The sequence below is a fragment of the Triticum aestivum genome, chromosome 6A (assembly GCF_018294505.1).
Source record: "Triticum aestivum cultivar Chinese Spring chromosome 6A, IWGSC CS RefSeq v2.1, whole genome shotgun sequence".
In the NCBI taxonomy this organism is placed as follows: domain Eukaryota; kingdom Viridiplantae; phylum Streptophyta; class Magnoliopsida; order Poales; family Poaceae; genus Triticum; species Triticum aestivum.
The window spans coordinates 561976840-561992369 of record NC_057809.1 but is presented as its reverse complement, the minus strand read 5'-3'; the positions used below and the strand labels follow the sequence as shown (position 1 = coordinate 561992369).

General features: G+C 47.1%; 1 protein-coding gene across 1 annotated transcript; it reads left to right on the top strand.

Annotated features, from left to right (window-relative positions):
* Nucleotides 1-5843: 5843 nt before the first annotated feature.
* Nucleotides 5844-7601, top strand: LOC123128531 (1-aminocyclopropane-1-carboxylate oxidase 3). Its single transcript, XM_044548558.1, has 3 exons — nucleotides 5844-6088; nucleotides 6231-6460; nucleotides 6858-7601. Exons 1-3 carry the CDS (start codon nucleotides 5957-5959, stop codon nucleotides 7489-7491), a joined length of 996 nt encoding a protein of 331 aa, XP_044404493.1. The 5' UTR covers nucleotides 5844-5956; the 3' UTR covers nucleotides 7492-7601.
* The last annotated feature ends 7929 nt before the right edge of the window (nucleotides 7602-15530 follow it).

Sequence of the window (15530 nt, the reverse complement as noted above, 5' to 3'; positions counted from 1 at the left end):
GTGTAGACCCTACGGGTTCGGGAGACATGCAGACATGACCGAGACGACTCTCCGGTCAATAACCAACAGCGGGATCTGGATACCCATGTTGGCTCCCACATGTTCCACGATGATCTCATCGGATGAACCATGATGTCGAGGATTCAATCAATCCCGTATTCAATTCCCTTTGTCCAGCGGTATTGTACTTGCCCGAGATTCGATCGTCGGTATCCGATACCTTGTTCAATCTCGTTATCGGCAAGTATCTTTACTCGTTCCGTAACACATCATCCCGTGATCAACTCCTTGGTCACATTGTGCACATTATGATGATGTCCTACCGAGTGGGCCCAGAGATACCTCTCCGTCACACGGAGTGACAAATCCCAGTCTCGATTCGTGCCAACCCAACAGACACTTTCGGAGATAGCTGTAGTGCACCTTTATAGCCACCCAGTTACGTTGTGGCGTTTGGCACACCCAAAGCATTCCTACGGTATCCAGGAGTTGCACAATCTCATGGTCTAAGGAAATGATACTTGACATTTAGAAAAGCTTTAACATACGAACTACACGATCTTTGTGCTAGGCTTAGGATTGGGTCTTGTCCATCACATCATTCTCCTAATGATGTGATCCCGTTATCAACGACATCCAATGTCCATGGTCAGGAAACCGTAACCATCTATTGATCAACGAGCTAGTTAACTAGAGGCTTACTAGGGACATGATGTTGTATATGTATCCACACATGTATCTGAGTTTCCTATCAATACAATTCTAGCATGGATAATAAACGATTATCATGAACAAGGAAATATAATAATAACCAATTTATTATTGCCTCTAGGGCATATTTCCAACATATGGGCCTTATTGGGCCTTAGTGGAAAGGAGGGGAAAGGAGCAAGGGAGGGGGTGCGCCCCCCAAGCCCAATCCGAATTGGGAGGGGGACCGGCCCCCCTTTCCTTCCTCCCTCCTCCCACTTCCTTCCCTCTCCTACTCCTAATAGGAAAAAGGGGAGTCCTACTCCCTGTGGGAGTTGGACTCCCCCTTAGGGCGCGCCACCCTCCTTGGCCGGCCCCTTCCTCCACTCCTTTATATACGGGGGCAGGGGGCACCCCAGAGACACAACAATTGATCATTGATCTCTTAGCCGTGTGCGGTGCCCCCTCCACCATAATCCTCGATAATATTGTAGCGGTGCTTAGGCGAAGCCCTGCGACGGTAGAACATCAAGATCGTCACCACGCCGTCGTGCTGACGGAACTCATCCCCGACACTTTGCTGGATCGGAGTCCGGGGATCGTCATCGAGCTGAACGTGTGCTAGAACTCGGAGGTGCCGTAGTTTCGGTGCTTGATCGGTCGGGCCGTGAAGATGTACGACTACATCAACCGCGTTGTGCTAACGCTTTCACTTCCGGTCTACAAGGGTACGTAGACAACACTCTTCCCTCTCGTTGCTATGCATCACCATGATCTTGCGTGTGCGTAGGATTTTTTTGAAATTACTACGTTCCCCAACAAAAGTCAAGGCGGCCATTGGCTCTATTGCACCTCCTGAACCTGGCGCAACTTTTCACTGCCGGCCGATTCCAGAAGGATATGCTAGGGTGATGGTGAATGAAATCATAGAAGGATTTGAGGACCTCTAGCTTGACCACCCTACGGGTGACGGGGAGACTCAGTTGGGTTCTTGTGTGAAGACTCCATGCCTATGGCGGAAGGAGCTCATCAACCTTCCGAACTGGACGCCTCCGCCTCCTCCTCGTCCTCCTCCTCCGGCGAGTCAGGGCACCCCGCCTCCTCCACCGCCTCCTCCTCCTCCGGTGAGTGATCAGGGCACTCAGCCTCCTTCTCCGACGTGTGGCAGCACTCCGCCTCCTTCTCCGCCTGCGCCGGCGCGCCCGAGCAGCCACCAGCCTCCTTCTCCGATGCGTGGCGGCACTCCGCCTTCTTCTCCGCCTGCGCCGGCGCGCCCGAGCAGCCACCAGCCTCCTCCTCCGCCTTGCCAGCAAGGGCGGAAGAGACCCGCCGCCGCCCCGGCTGCTCAGGCGCGTCGTAGTCCTTCTCCTCTGCCTCGTAAGCAAGCACGAAAGAAGACAGCCGCAGCCGCTTCGTCTGCTCCGGCGTCTAGCAGTACAGCCAGAGGTAGGCAATACAGATTCGGTCCACCTCTCAAGCCTCTAGAGAAGTTACCATACGAGAGGACCGTGGAAGAAAACACGAAGATCGTGGAAAAAGAAGTGAATGACTTCTTTGAAGGGGTGAAAGCAAAGAGACATCCACCTCCAGAGGAGAAGGTAGACCGGGTGAAAGCAAAGCGCACACTCGATGCCCTGAGGAAACCACCAAAGTCTCCGCCGAAAACCAACTATGAGCGCATTACTGCAAAGGTATATATCGAAGTGGAGCGGTCGGGAAATACTATCAGTGATCGAAGGTTAGCAGAACGACAAGTTGGAAAAAATTGCCCAGCTCGGCGAACAAGCGGACCAATCGTGCCCCCCCGCTCAAGGTGTCTAGCGATATCGTCGCTAATGATCCGGGGATGGTGCCCGGTTATAGCAATCTTGAAGATTACCTGCCCGACAATGTACATTATGATTTCTTGGAGGTGGAAGAACACCAATACCATTACGGGAAGCCTCTTGTCAAAGATGAAAAATCTCTAACAACGATGATGCGAAGATTCCATGATTGGTACATGGAAACCTGTAGAGAGTCTGGGGGACCAATACTTTGTATCTGAGAGTTAAAGAGGAGCACGACCTCGTTGGAATTGATTTGTTGACTGTTTCATTTGAGGAGTTCTTCCAGTGGTTCAATCAAAAGTCCCTCGATAAATTTATGGTCACTTGCTACTGTCTGTAAGTACTACTTCTGTCATTAAGTCTCTATATATAGCTCAGCTCTTTCATTGCATGTATATATGATTATCCTCACTATATTATGCAGATTGAAGATCGTCGAGTGCAGAAAAGCAGAAATATATGATATTGAGTTCATTAAGACAAATCTCATAGATAAATTTGAGGTTGAAAAGAACGCCGATGATGCTGAGACCAACTTGCTCAAATCATTGATAGTAAATCAAAACAAAGATAAAATACTCTTTCCTTACAACTTCGAGTGAGTGTTACTGTCTTGTGCATATTCGGTTTCCCTTATTACTCGAGCGAGATTATAGTAATGTAATTGATGAGTTATGCATGCGTGTGCAGCTTCCACTATATTCTCCTGAAGATTAAGCTTGAGCAGGGACTAGTAACCTTCTTAGACTTGAGGCGAAAATCTCCCGAGACCTATGCGGACATGACTAAAATGCTCGAGAAGTTAGTTCAATCGATCATTATCGCACCATATCGGCAACTTTTTGTTCATTTCCTGATATCAAGTAATTGTTTTCTTTGTCTCGCAGGGTTTGGAAAGTATTCACCGCACAAGCTCCGGGACTGCCGGAGGAGCTGCGATGGACATACCCGAAAGTAAGTAGTACTAGCTAGCTAGTTCCGCGCATCTCGATCCCGTTGATTCTAGCTACTTTCATCAATGCCATTTATAATGCTTCGTTATTAGTTTGATTGACCTCTATTTCTCGTAAAGTGCTTGTGGCAGGAACAAGGGAATGCTTTCTGTGGATACTACGTGTGCGAGTTCACCCACAACGCGACTTGCAAAGATAAGCGGGGCTACTCTAAAAGACAATTTGATGTGCGTAAGCAATAATATTCATAATTTCATTTTATTACACCATCATTTCTGTTGAGTTTCATTCATATATATGTATTAACCCCCCTTCTTCAAATTAGACGTGGGAGATGCGGAATGAACTCCTACCAGAAGATCGCATGAAAGCAATTCAAGAGGAATTAGTGGGATTCTTTCTTGACCACGTCATCAATAAAGCCGGAGAATACCATGTGAAACATGATTTCAGATGCTAGGGGATTGTAACAGATCTTACATATTGTATATGTATGTAGCCAGTAGCGTCGGATAGATAATACGAAAACGTGTTGTTCGACCAATCTCTCGGAGAAGGAGAGGTCGGTCACTTCTCTCGGTATGCATGACAAACTTCTGTACTTAATGGTTTCCATCATTTTCTTACTAGCTAGCGTGTCGAGGGCCTCTCTATACGTATAGTACGTAGCGTCGACCAAGCACGGAGATAAGAGAGGACACTTCTCTCTATTAATTACTTAGCTACCTAACACAATATATGAAACACCTTAATTAACCATACAAAAACCCCAAATCCATCCCCTTTCAGAAAAAAAAACCCTAGCCCCTGAACAGCTGACGCGTGGATGCCTATTGGTCCCGGTTGGTGCCACCAACCGGGACTAAATGCCCTCCTGCCTGGGCTCACCACAACGGCCACGTGGAGGCCCATCTGTCCCGGTTCGTATAAGAACCGAGACTAAAGGCCAAGGGCATTAGTAACGACCTTTTAGTCCCGGTTCCGCAACCGGGACAGATGGCCCTTTTTCCACTTGTGTGCGTAGAAATTGATCCTTCCTTTACCCCCTCCCTCTACTGTTTATCTTTAGGGTGTAACTAGCTCACATCTAGATGAAATTGACTAGTCTCGTAACTCGTACAACATTTGATTTTACGCTGATAATCATGGAGTTTTTTTCTTTCTTTTTTTTGTTTGGTTAGCTAAAGGATGTAGGAGTTAGATGGGACTTGGTCAATTCTCATCTAGATGAGAATTAGCAAATCCGTTTCTTTTAACCGCTGGAGCCAAGTTCTCGGACAATGTCATGGGTCCTAGTGACTCTAGAACAGAACTTTAACCCGGCCCCTTCCATGAGGGAAAAGGAGAAAGGAAAGGTTGCACGCACGGAGAAGCAAAAGTGATGGACACGCACACGCTGATGAGAGTAGAGATCAGGCCAGGGACGATGAAGGCGCTAGCTCGAGCTGTCCATCCATGCATGGGTGGATCTGGGACAGGGCCGGGGTCTGGTGGCGTGGGTCTGGTGTACTACGCCTAATCTCCAGCTGCGATGCACCATGCAGCTTGATGCGTACAGGAGTGCTGTGCTCCCATTCCCACTTTTAAGTCGACCGGCACACAGGAGTCTGGACAATAAGTGATCTACATGCCATTTAGCTACTGCTGCTGGCTGTCGCTGAGTAGGACAGACAGCGCCCATCCGGTAAACACCCGAAATTTTGCTAGCTCCAGCCACCCCATCCATGGATAGATCATGGTACGTGCCATGTTTCAGACACAGTCGACCGGTGTCCCCGGACAGCAGCAGTCAAGTGATCGATGTTGGAGTACTACAAATATATTTGTTGACAGCAAAACCCCACTATATGTGGTCTGGGTCAGGTGCACTACGCCTAATCTTGTCATTACCAACCTGTAAAGTAAAGTAAGAGACAACTCCATCCGTACGACGTAGAGTTCATCAATCAACACTACTTAGGTTAGGTTAGGTACATGAAATAGTGGCTAGCTAGCGTAGACTATCGGCCTATCAGTTAGTACTTATCATACTGCTCCGTCTCCATCAGAGCATATTGATTAGCAAGAAGCGATATTCTTGGAGACAACTTAGTTAGAGTATGTATGTCGATCAGGTAGGCTACACGAAGTTGCGGCGCGCACGCACGCTGATCCGCTTTGCTAACATCTCGGTTGCTTTCGTCCCCTGTTGTTTTGTATACGTCCAGACAGCTTTGTTCCCCGTTCCATATTGATTGACCAAAGTAGTAGTAGTAGTAATTAACTAATTAAGCTGTGTCGTAATCTCCTACGTCCCGGCTAGGTCATTGCGGTTAGGTGCCACCCGGCGGGGCCTTCTCTCGCGCGCGCCTATAAATTGGGCACTCCACACCGGCCTCAGAGCGCACTCAACACACTCTCTGCTTCAGCTAACATTAGCAGTCCAGCGCACACACATACAGATATCGAGAGTGTGTGTGTAAGAGAGACATTAGATCGAGAGCGATGGCAATTCCTGCTGATGCTGCTGTCTCGTTGAACTTCCCGGTGATCAACATGGAGAAGCTTGAGACCGGGGAGAGGGGCGCGGCCATGGAGGTCATCCGCGACGCCTGCGAGAACTGGGGATTCTTCGAGGTGCCACTGCCACTCACATACCACTATACAATTCTTGATATATGTGTGCATGTTTTCTAGAAAGCAGGCATAAGTACGATTCTTGACATGATTATCTGATTCTTGACATATATTGACTCTGACGGTGTATGTGTCCGCACAGCTGCTGAACCATGGCATCTCGCACGAGCTGATGGACGAGGTGGAGCGGGTGAGCAAGGCGAACTACACGGCGTGCCGAGAGGGGCAGTTCAAGGAGTTTGCGGCGCGGACGCTGGAGGCCGGCGAGAAGGGCGCCGACGTGAAGGACGTGGACTGGGAGAGCACCTTCTTCGTCCGCCACCTCCCCGCCTCCAACCTTGCCGACCTGCCCGACCTCGACCACCACTACAGGTACGCACGCACGCACGCCTGATTCCTTAGTAATTAACTACTGCTACTTGGTCACTAACTAACGAATAATAACATAAGAGACCAAGAGATAGCACCAGATTCGACAGAATAACTAGTAGTATTAGTCGCAAAAGTACAGAGACGATTCAAAGGCAGCCTATTGTTAGGCCTCCTGGCCGAACACTTTGTACTGTCAGAAAGTCATGCCAGCTGACACAGCAGCTCAAAAAAATGCAGCAGATATAGTACTGCTACTAGGATATCAACAGGAGATAAGATTGCTTGCGCACATCAGAATCCTAAATTAAGCACAGTAGTGACCAACACGATTGGAATCACTTTTTTTAGCAAGTTATTCCTGATAACAAAAGCTGCCTTTTTCGTGTCGTCGTTGCAGGCAACTGATCAAGGAATTCGCGTCGGAGATCGAGAAGCTGGCAGAGAAGGTGCTGGACCTGCTGTGCGAGAACCTGGGTCTGGAGCAGGGCTACCTGAAGCGGGCGTTCGCCGGGTCCAGGGGCCCGACGTTCGGCACCAAGGTGAGCAGCTACCCACCGTGCCCACGCCCCGACCTGGTTGACGGCCTCCGCGCGCACACCGACGCCGGCGGCGTCATCCTGCTGTTCCAGGACGACCAGGTGAGCGGGCTGCAGCTCCTTAAGGACGGGGCCTGGGTTGAGGTGCCGCCCATGCGCCACGCCATCGTCGTCAATATCGGCGACCAGCTGGAGGTGATCACCAACGGGCGGTACAAGAGCGTGATGCACCGCGTGCTCACCCGCGCCGACGGCAACCGCATGTCCATCGCGTCATTCTACAACCCCGGGGCCGACGCCGTCATCTTCCCGGCCCCGGCGCTTGTGGCCGCTGCCGGCGCCACGGAGAAGAACGAGGGCGAGGAGGGCGGCGCCGTGTACCCGAAGTTCGTGTTCGAGGACTACATGAACCTGTACGTGCGCCACAAGTTCGAGGCCAAGGAGCCACGGTTCAAGGCCATGAAGGCAGACGCCGCGCCCATCGCCACCGCGTGATAACGCCGCGCCCATCGAGTACAAGAGTATTTTGAGACGTGTTTACTTTCTTTTGGGCGTGCCATGTATCCGGTTAGCTTTATGGGTAATGTATTTTCGAGTCCGACTCACAGATTCTTGTCCGGGCATTTCTATTTTGCTGATTATGGCATGCTGTTACGTGAAGTTAGGAGCATATGCATGGCGACGTTTGACACGTTTGAGTTTAATTTCTGTGTCGGTCATGTAATTCTGTTGCCCATGCGCTTGCGCAATACGGGTACCGTATGATTGAAGCCACTATGTTTTGGCTAGGTTCAAAACAACTTTTTGTTTCAGACATGGTTGCCAGCGAGTCGATCTACTGAGCGTTCTGGTTACTGAAATTTTATGTTTTAAAAAAAAGGGTAATGTTATTCAACGAAGTTCGCTGGCTGTCCATGGCAAAACGAACATTTTTCGCGGCAATTGATATATCGGCAGTGTGACAACTACTTCAAGCGAACAAGGCAATTTTTACAAGAAATCCATTGTCTGCCAGAATTTGCCATGTGGTTTTGAAGAAATTGTCATGTGTGTTTGAAGAACTTGCCATAAAAGACATCCACAAATGCCATGCTACCCAGAACATTCGCTGGCTATTGCGGTCCAAAATCATTACATCGTTTACGAGTAAATGAAGAACATAGGTATATAATATGAGTTATTAGTGGAATAGAAGCGAGTCAATCTACTGAGCGTTCTGGTTACTGAAATTTTATGTTTTCATGAAAAAAAACATGGGTTATGTTATTCAACGAACGTTTGCTGGCTGTCCATGCCAAGACAAATGTTTTTCGCGACAATTGATATGTCGGCAGTATGACAACCACTTCAAGCTAACACGGCAATTTTCACAACAAATCCATTGTCTACCAGAATTTGCCATGTGGTTTTGAATAAATTGTCATGTGTGTTTGAAGAACTTGCCATAAAAGACATCCACAAATGCCATGCTACCCAGAACATTCGCTGGCTATTGCGGTCCAAAATCATTACATCGTTTACGAGTAAATGAAGAACATAGGTATATAATATGAGTTATTAGTGGAATAGAAGCGAGTCAATCTACTGAGCGTTCTGGTTACTGAAATTTTATGTTTTCATGAAAAAAACATGAGTTATGTTATTCAACGAACGTTCGCTGGCTGTCCATGCCAAGACAAATGTTTTTCGCGGCAATTGATATGTCGGCAGTATGACAACTACTTCAAGCTAACACGGCAATTTTCACAACAAATCCATTGTCTGCCAGAATTTGCCATGTGGTTTTGAAGAAATTGTCATGTGTGTTCGAAGAACTTGCCATAAAATGTTGGCGAACGTTGCAGAAAACAAAAATTTTCCTACGGTTTCACCAAAATCTATCTATGAGTTCATCTAGCAACGAGTGATCGAATTGTATCTACATACCTTTGTAGATCACGCGCGGAAGCGTTCAAAGAACGGGGATGAGGAAGTCGTACTCGACGTGATCCAAATCACCGGAGATCCTAGCGCCGAACGGACGGCACCTCCGTGTTCAACACACGTATGGTCAGCGTGACGTCTCCTCCTTCTTGATCCAGCAAGGGGGGAGGAGAGGTTGATGAAGATTCAGCAGCACGACGGCGTGGTGGTGGATGCAAGGGTCACCGCAGCAGGGCTTCGCCGTTCTACTACGAGAGGGAGAGGTGTAGCAGGGGAGAAGGAGGCGCCAAGACTCAAGGGTGCGGCTGCCCCTCCCTCCCCCCTTTATATAGGCCCCCTAGGGGGTGCGCCGGCCCTAGGAGATGGGATCTCCTAGGGGGGGGGGGCGGCCAAGGGGTGGAGTGCCCCCCAAGCCAGGTGGGGCGCCCCCCCCACCCTAGGGTTCCCAACCCTAGGCGCATGGGGTGAGCCAAGGGGGGCGCACCAGCCCACTATGGGCTGGTTCCCCTCCCCACTTTGGCTCATGGGGCCCTTCGGGATGGGTGGCCCCACCCGGTGGACCCCCGGGACCCTTTCGGTGGTCCCGGTACAATACCGGTGACCCCCGAAACTCTCCCGATGGCCGAAACTGCACTTCCTATATATAATTCTTCACCTCCGGACCATTCCGAAACTCCTCGTGACGTCCGGGATCTCATCCGGGACTCCGAACAACTTTCGGGTTACTGCATATTATATCTCTACAACCCTAGCGTCACCGAACCTTAAGTGTGTAGACCCTACGGGTTCGGGAGACATGTAGACATGACCGAGATGGCTCTCCGGTCAATAACCAACAGCGGGATCTGGATACCCATGTTGGCTCCCACATGCTCCTCGATGATCTCATCGGATGAACCATGATGTCGAGGATTCAAGCAACCCCGTATACAATTCCCTTTGTCAATCGGTACGTTACTTGCCCGAGATTCGATCGTCGGTATCCCAATACCTCGTTCAATCTCGTTACCGGCAAGTCACTTTACTCGTACTGTAATGCATGATCCCGTGACCAGACACTTGGTCACTTTGAGCTCATTGTGATGATGCATTACCGAGTGGGCCCAGAGATACCTCTCCGTCATACGGAGTGACAAATCCCAGTCTTGATCCGTGTCAACCCAACAGACACTTTCGGAGATACCCGTAGTATACCTTTATAGTCACCCAGTTACGTTGTGACGTTTGGTACACCCAAAGCACTCCTACGGTATCCGGGAGTTACACGATCTCATGGTCTAAGGAAAAGATACTTGACATTGGAAAAACTCTAGCAAACGAACTATACGATCTTGTGCTATGTTTAGGATTGGGTCTTGTCCATCACATCATTCTCCTAATGATGTGATCTCGTTATCAATGACATTCAATGTCCATAGTCAGGAAACCATGACTATCTGTTGATCAAGGAGCTAGTCAACTAGAGGCTTACTAGGGACATGTTGGTGTCTATGTATTCACACATGTATTACGATTTCCGGATAACACAATTATAGCATGAATAAAAGACAATTATCATGAACAAGGAAATATAATAATAATCCTTTTATTATTGCCTCTAGGGCATATTTCCAACAGTCTCCCACTTGCACTAGAGTCAATAATCTAGTTACATTGTGATGAATCGAACACCCATGGAATTCTGGTGTTGATCATGTTTTGCTCTAGGGAGAGGTTTAGTCAACGGATCTGCTACATTCAGGTTCGTATGTACTTTACAAATATCTATGTCTCCATCTTGAACATTTTCACGAATGGAGTTGAAGCGACGCTTGATGTGCCTGGTCTTCTTGTGAAACCTGGGCTCCTTGGCAAGTGCAATAGCCCCAGTGTTGTCACAGAAGAGTTTGATCGGCCCCGACGCATTGGGTATGACTCCTAGGTCGGTGATGAACTCCTTCACCCAAATTGCTTCATGTGCTGCCTCCGAGGCTGCCATGTACTCCGCTTCACATGTAGATCCCGCCACGACGCTCTGCTTGCAACTGCATCAGCTTACTGCCCCACCATTCAAAATATACACGTAACCGGTTTGTGACTTAGAGTCATCCAGATCTGTGTCGAAGCTAGCATCGACGTAATCCTTTACAACGAGCTCTTCGTCACCTTCATAAACGAGAAACATTTCCTTAGTCCTTTTCAGTTACTTCAGGATATTCTTGACCGCTGTCCAGTGTTCCTTGCCGGGATTACTTTGGTACCTACCTACCAAACTTACGGCAAGGTTTACATCAGGTCTGGTACACAGCATGGCATACATAATAGAACCTATGGCTGAGGCATAGGGGATGACACTCATCTCTTCTATATCTTCTGCCGTGGTCAGACATTGAGCTGAGCTCAATTTCACACCTTGCAACACAGGCAAGAACCCCTTCTTAGACTGATCCATATTGAACTTCTTCAATATCTTATCAAGGTATGTGCTTTGTGAAAGACCTATGAGGCGTCTTGATCTATCTCTATAGATCTTGATGCCTAATATATAAGCAGCTTCTCCAAGGTCCTTCATTGAAAAACTCTTATTCAAGTAGGCCTTAATGCTGTCCAAAAGCTCTATATCATTTCCCATCAAAAGTATGTCATCTACATATAATATGAGAAATGCTACAGAGCTCCCACTCACTTTCTTGTAAACGCAGGCTTCTCCATAAGTCTGCATAAACCCAAACGCTTTGATCATCTCATCAAAGCGAATGTTCCAACTCCGAGATGCTTGCACCAGCCCATAAATCGAGCGTTGGAGCTTGCACACCTTGTCAACATTCTTAGGATCGACAGAACCTTCCGACTGCATCATATACAATTCTTCCTTAAGGAAACCATTAAGGAATGCCGTTTTGATGTCCATTTGCCATATCTCATAATCATAGAATGCGGCAATTGCTAACATGATTCGGACGGACTTCAGCTTCGCTACCGGTGAGAAAGTCTCATCGTAGTCAACCCCTTGAACTTGTCGATAACCCTTAGCGACAAGCCGAGCTTTATAGATGGTCACATTACCATCCACGTCTGTCTTCTTCTTAAAGATCCATTTATTTTCTATGGCTCGCCGCTCAACGGGCAAGTCAGTCAAAGTCCATACTTCGTTTTCATACATGGATCCTATCTCGGATTTCATGACTTCCAGCCATTTGTCGGAATCCGGGCCCGCCATCGCTTCTTCATAGTTCGAAGGTTCACCGTTGTCTAACAACATGATTTCCAAGACAGGGTTGCCGTACCATTCTGGTACGGAACGTGTCCTTGTGGACCTTCGAATTTCAGTAGGAGCTTGATCAGAAGTATCTTGACCATCATCATTAACTTCCTCTCTAATTGGTGCAGGCACCACAGGAACATTTTCCTGAGTTGCGCCACTTTCCGGTTCAAGAGGTAATACTTCATCAAGTTCTACTTTCCTCCCACTTACTTCTTTCGAGAGAAACTCCTTCTCTAGAAAGGATCCATTCTTGGCAACAAAGATCTTGCCTTCGAATCTGAGGTAGAAGGTATACCCAATAGTTTCTTTAGGGTATCCTATGAAGACGCATTTTTCCGACTTGGGTTCAACTTTTGAGGTTGAAGTTTCTTGACATAAGCATCGCATCCCCAAACTTTTAGAAATGACAGCTTAGGTTTCTTCCCAAACCATAATTCATACGGTGTCGTCTCAACGGATTTTGACGGAGCCCTATTTAAAGTAAATGTGGCAGTCTCTAAAGCATAGCCCCAAAAAGATAGTGGTAAATCGATAAGAGACATCATAGATTGCACCATATCTAATAGAGTGCAATTACGACGTTCGGACACACCATTACGCTGAGGTGTTCCAGGCGGCATGAGTTGTGAAACTATTCCACATTTTCTTAAGTGTGTGCCAAACTCGTGACTCAAGTATTCTCCTCCACGATCTGATCGCAAGAACTTGATTTTCCTGTCACGTTGATTCTCAACCTTACTCTGAAATTCATTAAACTTCTCAAAGGTCTCATACTTGTGTTTCATTAAGTAGACATACCCATATCTACTCAAGTCATCAGTGAGGGTGAGAACATAACGATAACCATCGCGAGCCTCAACACTCATTGGACCGCACACATCAGTATGTATGATTTCCAATAAGTTGGTTGCTCGCTCCATTGTTCCTGAGAACGGAGTCTTGGTCATTTTACCCATGAGGCATGGTTCGCACGTGTCAAATGATTCATAATCAAGAGACTCTAAAAGTCCATCTACATGGAGCTTCTTCATGCGTTTGACACCTATGTGACCAAGGCGGCAGTGCCACAAGTAAGTGGGACTATCATTATCAACCTTACATCTTTTGGTACTCACACTATGAATATGTGTAGCATTACGCTCGAGATTCATTAAGAATAAACCATTCACCATCGGAGCATTACCATAAAACATATATCTCATATAAATAGAACAACCATTATTCTCGGATTTAAATGAGTAGCCATCTCGTATTAAACGAGATCCTGATACAATGTTCATGCTCAAACTTGGCACTAAATAACAATTATTGAGCTTCAAAACTAATCCCATAGGTAAATGTAGAGATAGCGTGCCGACGGCGATCACATCGACCTTGGAACCATTCCTGACGTGCATCATCACCTCGTCCTTCGCCAGTCTCCGCTTATTTCGCAGCTCCTGCTTTGAGTTACAAATGTGAGCAACTGCACCGGTATAAAATACCCAGGAGCTACTACGAGTACTGGTAAGGTACACATCAATTACATGTAAATCACATATACCTTTCGTTTTGCCGGCCTTCTTGTCCGCTAAGTATTTGGGGCAGTTCCGCTTCCAGTGACCACTTTCCTTGCAATAAAAGCACTCTGTCTCGGGCTTGGGTCCATTCTTTGGCTTCTTCCCGGCAGCTTGCTTACCGGGCGAGGCAACTCCCTTGCCGTCCTTCTTGAAGTTCTTCTTACCCTTGCCCTTTTTGAACTTAGCGGTTTTATTCACCATCAACACTTGATGTTCCTTTTTGACTTCTACCTCTGCTGATTTCAGCATTGCAAATACTTCAGGAATGGTCTTTTCCATCCCCTGCATATTGAAGTTCATCACAAAGCTCTTGTAGCTCGGTGGAAGCGACTGAAGGACTCTGTCAATGACCGCGTCATCCGGGAGATTAACTCCCAGCTGAGTCAAGCGGTTATGTAACCCAGACATAGTGAGTATGTGCTCACTGACAGAACTATTTTCCTCCATCTTACAGCTGAAGAACTTGTCGGAGACTTCATATCTCTCGACCCGGGCATGAGCTTGAAAAACCATTTTCAGCTCTTCGAACATCTCATATGCTCCGTGTCTCTCAAAACGCTTTTGGAGCCCCGGCTCTAAGCTGTAAAGCATGCCGCACTGAACGAGGGAGTAATCATCGGTACGTGTCTGCCAAGCGTTCATAACGTCTTGTTCTACAGGGAGAACAGGTGCTTCACCTAGCGGTGCTTGTAGGACATAATCTTTCTTGGCAGCTATGAGGATGATCCTCAGGTTTCGGACCCAGTCCGTATAGTTGCTGCCATCGTCTTTCAGCTTGGTTTTCTGTAGGAACGCGTTGAAGTTGAGGACAACGTTGTCCATTTGATCTACAATACATGTTGTAAAGATTTTAGACTAAATTCATGATAATTAAGTTCATCTAAATCAAATTATTCAATGAACTCCCACTTAGATAGACATCCCTCCAGTCATCTAAGTATAACATGATTCGAGTTAACTAGACCGTGTCCGATCATCACGTGAGACGGACTAGTCAATATCGGTGAACATCTTCATGTTGATCGTATCTTCTATACGACTCATGCTCGACCTTTTGGTCTTCTGTGTTCTGAGGCCATGTCTGTACATGCTAGGCTCGTCAAGTCAACCTAAGTGTTTGCATGTGTAAATCAGTCTTACACCCGTTGTATGTGAACGTTGGAATCTATCACACCCGATCATCACGTGGTGCTTCGAAACAACGAACTGTCGCAATGGTGCATAGTTAGGGGGAACACTTTCTTGAAATTATTATGAGGGATCATCTTATTTACTACCGTCGTTCTAAGTAAACAAGATGCAAAAACATGATAAACATCACATGCAATCAAATAATAATAGTGACATGATATGGCCAATATCACATAGCTCCTTTGATCTCCATCTTGGGGCTCCATGATCATCTTGTCACCGGCATGACACCATGATCTCCATCATCATGATCTCCATCATCGTGTCTCCATGAAGTTGCTCGCCAACTATTACTTCTACTACTATGGCTAACACGTTTAGCAATAAAGTAAAGTAATTTACATGGCGTTTCGCAATGACACGCAGGTCATACAAAAAATAAAGACAATTCCTATGGCTCCTGCCGGTTGTCATACTCATCGACATGCAAGTCGTGATTCCTATACAATAGCATGAACATCTCATACATCACATATATATCATTCATCATTCATCACAACTTTGGCCATATCACATCACAAAACACTTGCTGCAAAAACAAGTTAGACGTCCTCTAATTGTTGTTGCAAGTTTTACGTGGCTGCAATAGGGTTCTAGCAAGAACGTTTTCTTACCTA

Bases quoted from the DNA above. Each gene is read 5' to 3' on its own strand.
- LOC123128531 (XM_044548558.1), top strand. From the start codon at position 5,957: ATGGCAATTCCTGCTGATGCTGCTGTCTCGTTGAACTTCCCGGTGATC. The intron at 6,089-6,230 runs GTGCCACTGCCA...GTGTCCGCACAG, and splicing joins AGAACTGGGGATTCTTCGAG to CTGCTGAACCATGGCATCTC. The intron at 6,461-6,857 runs GTACGCACGCAC...TCGTCGTTGCAG, and splicing joins GACCTCGACCACCACTACAG to GCAACTGATCAAGGAATTCG.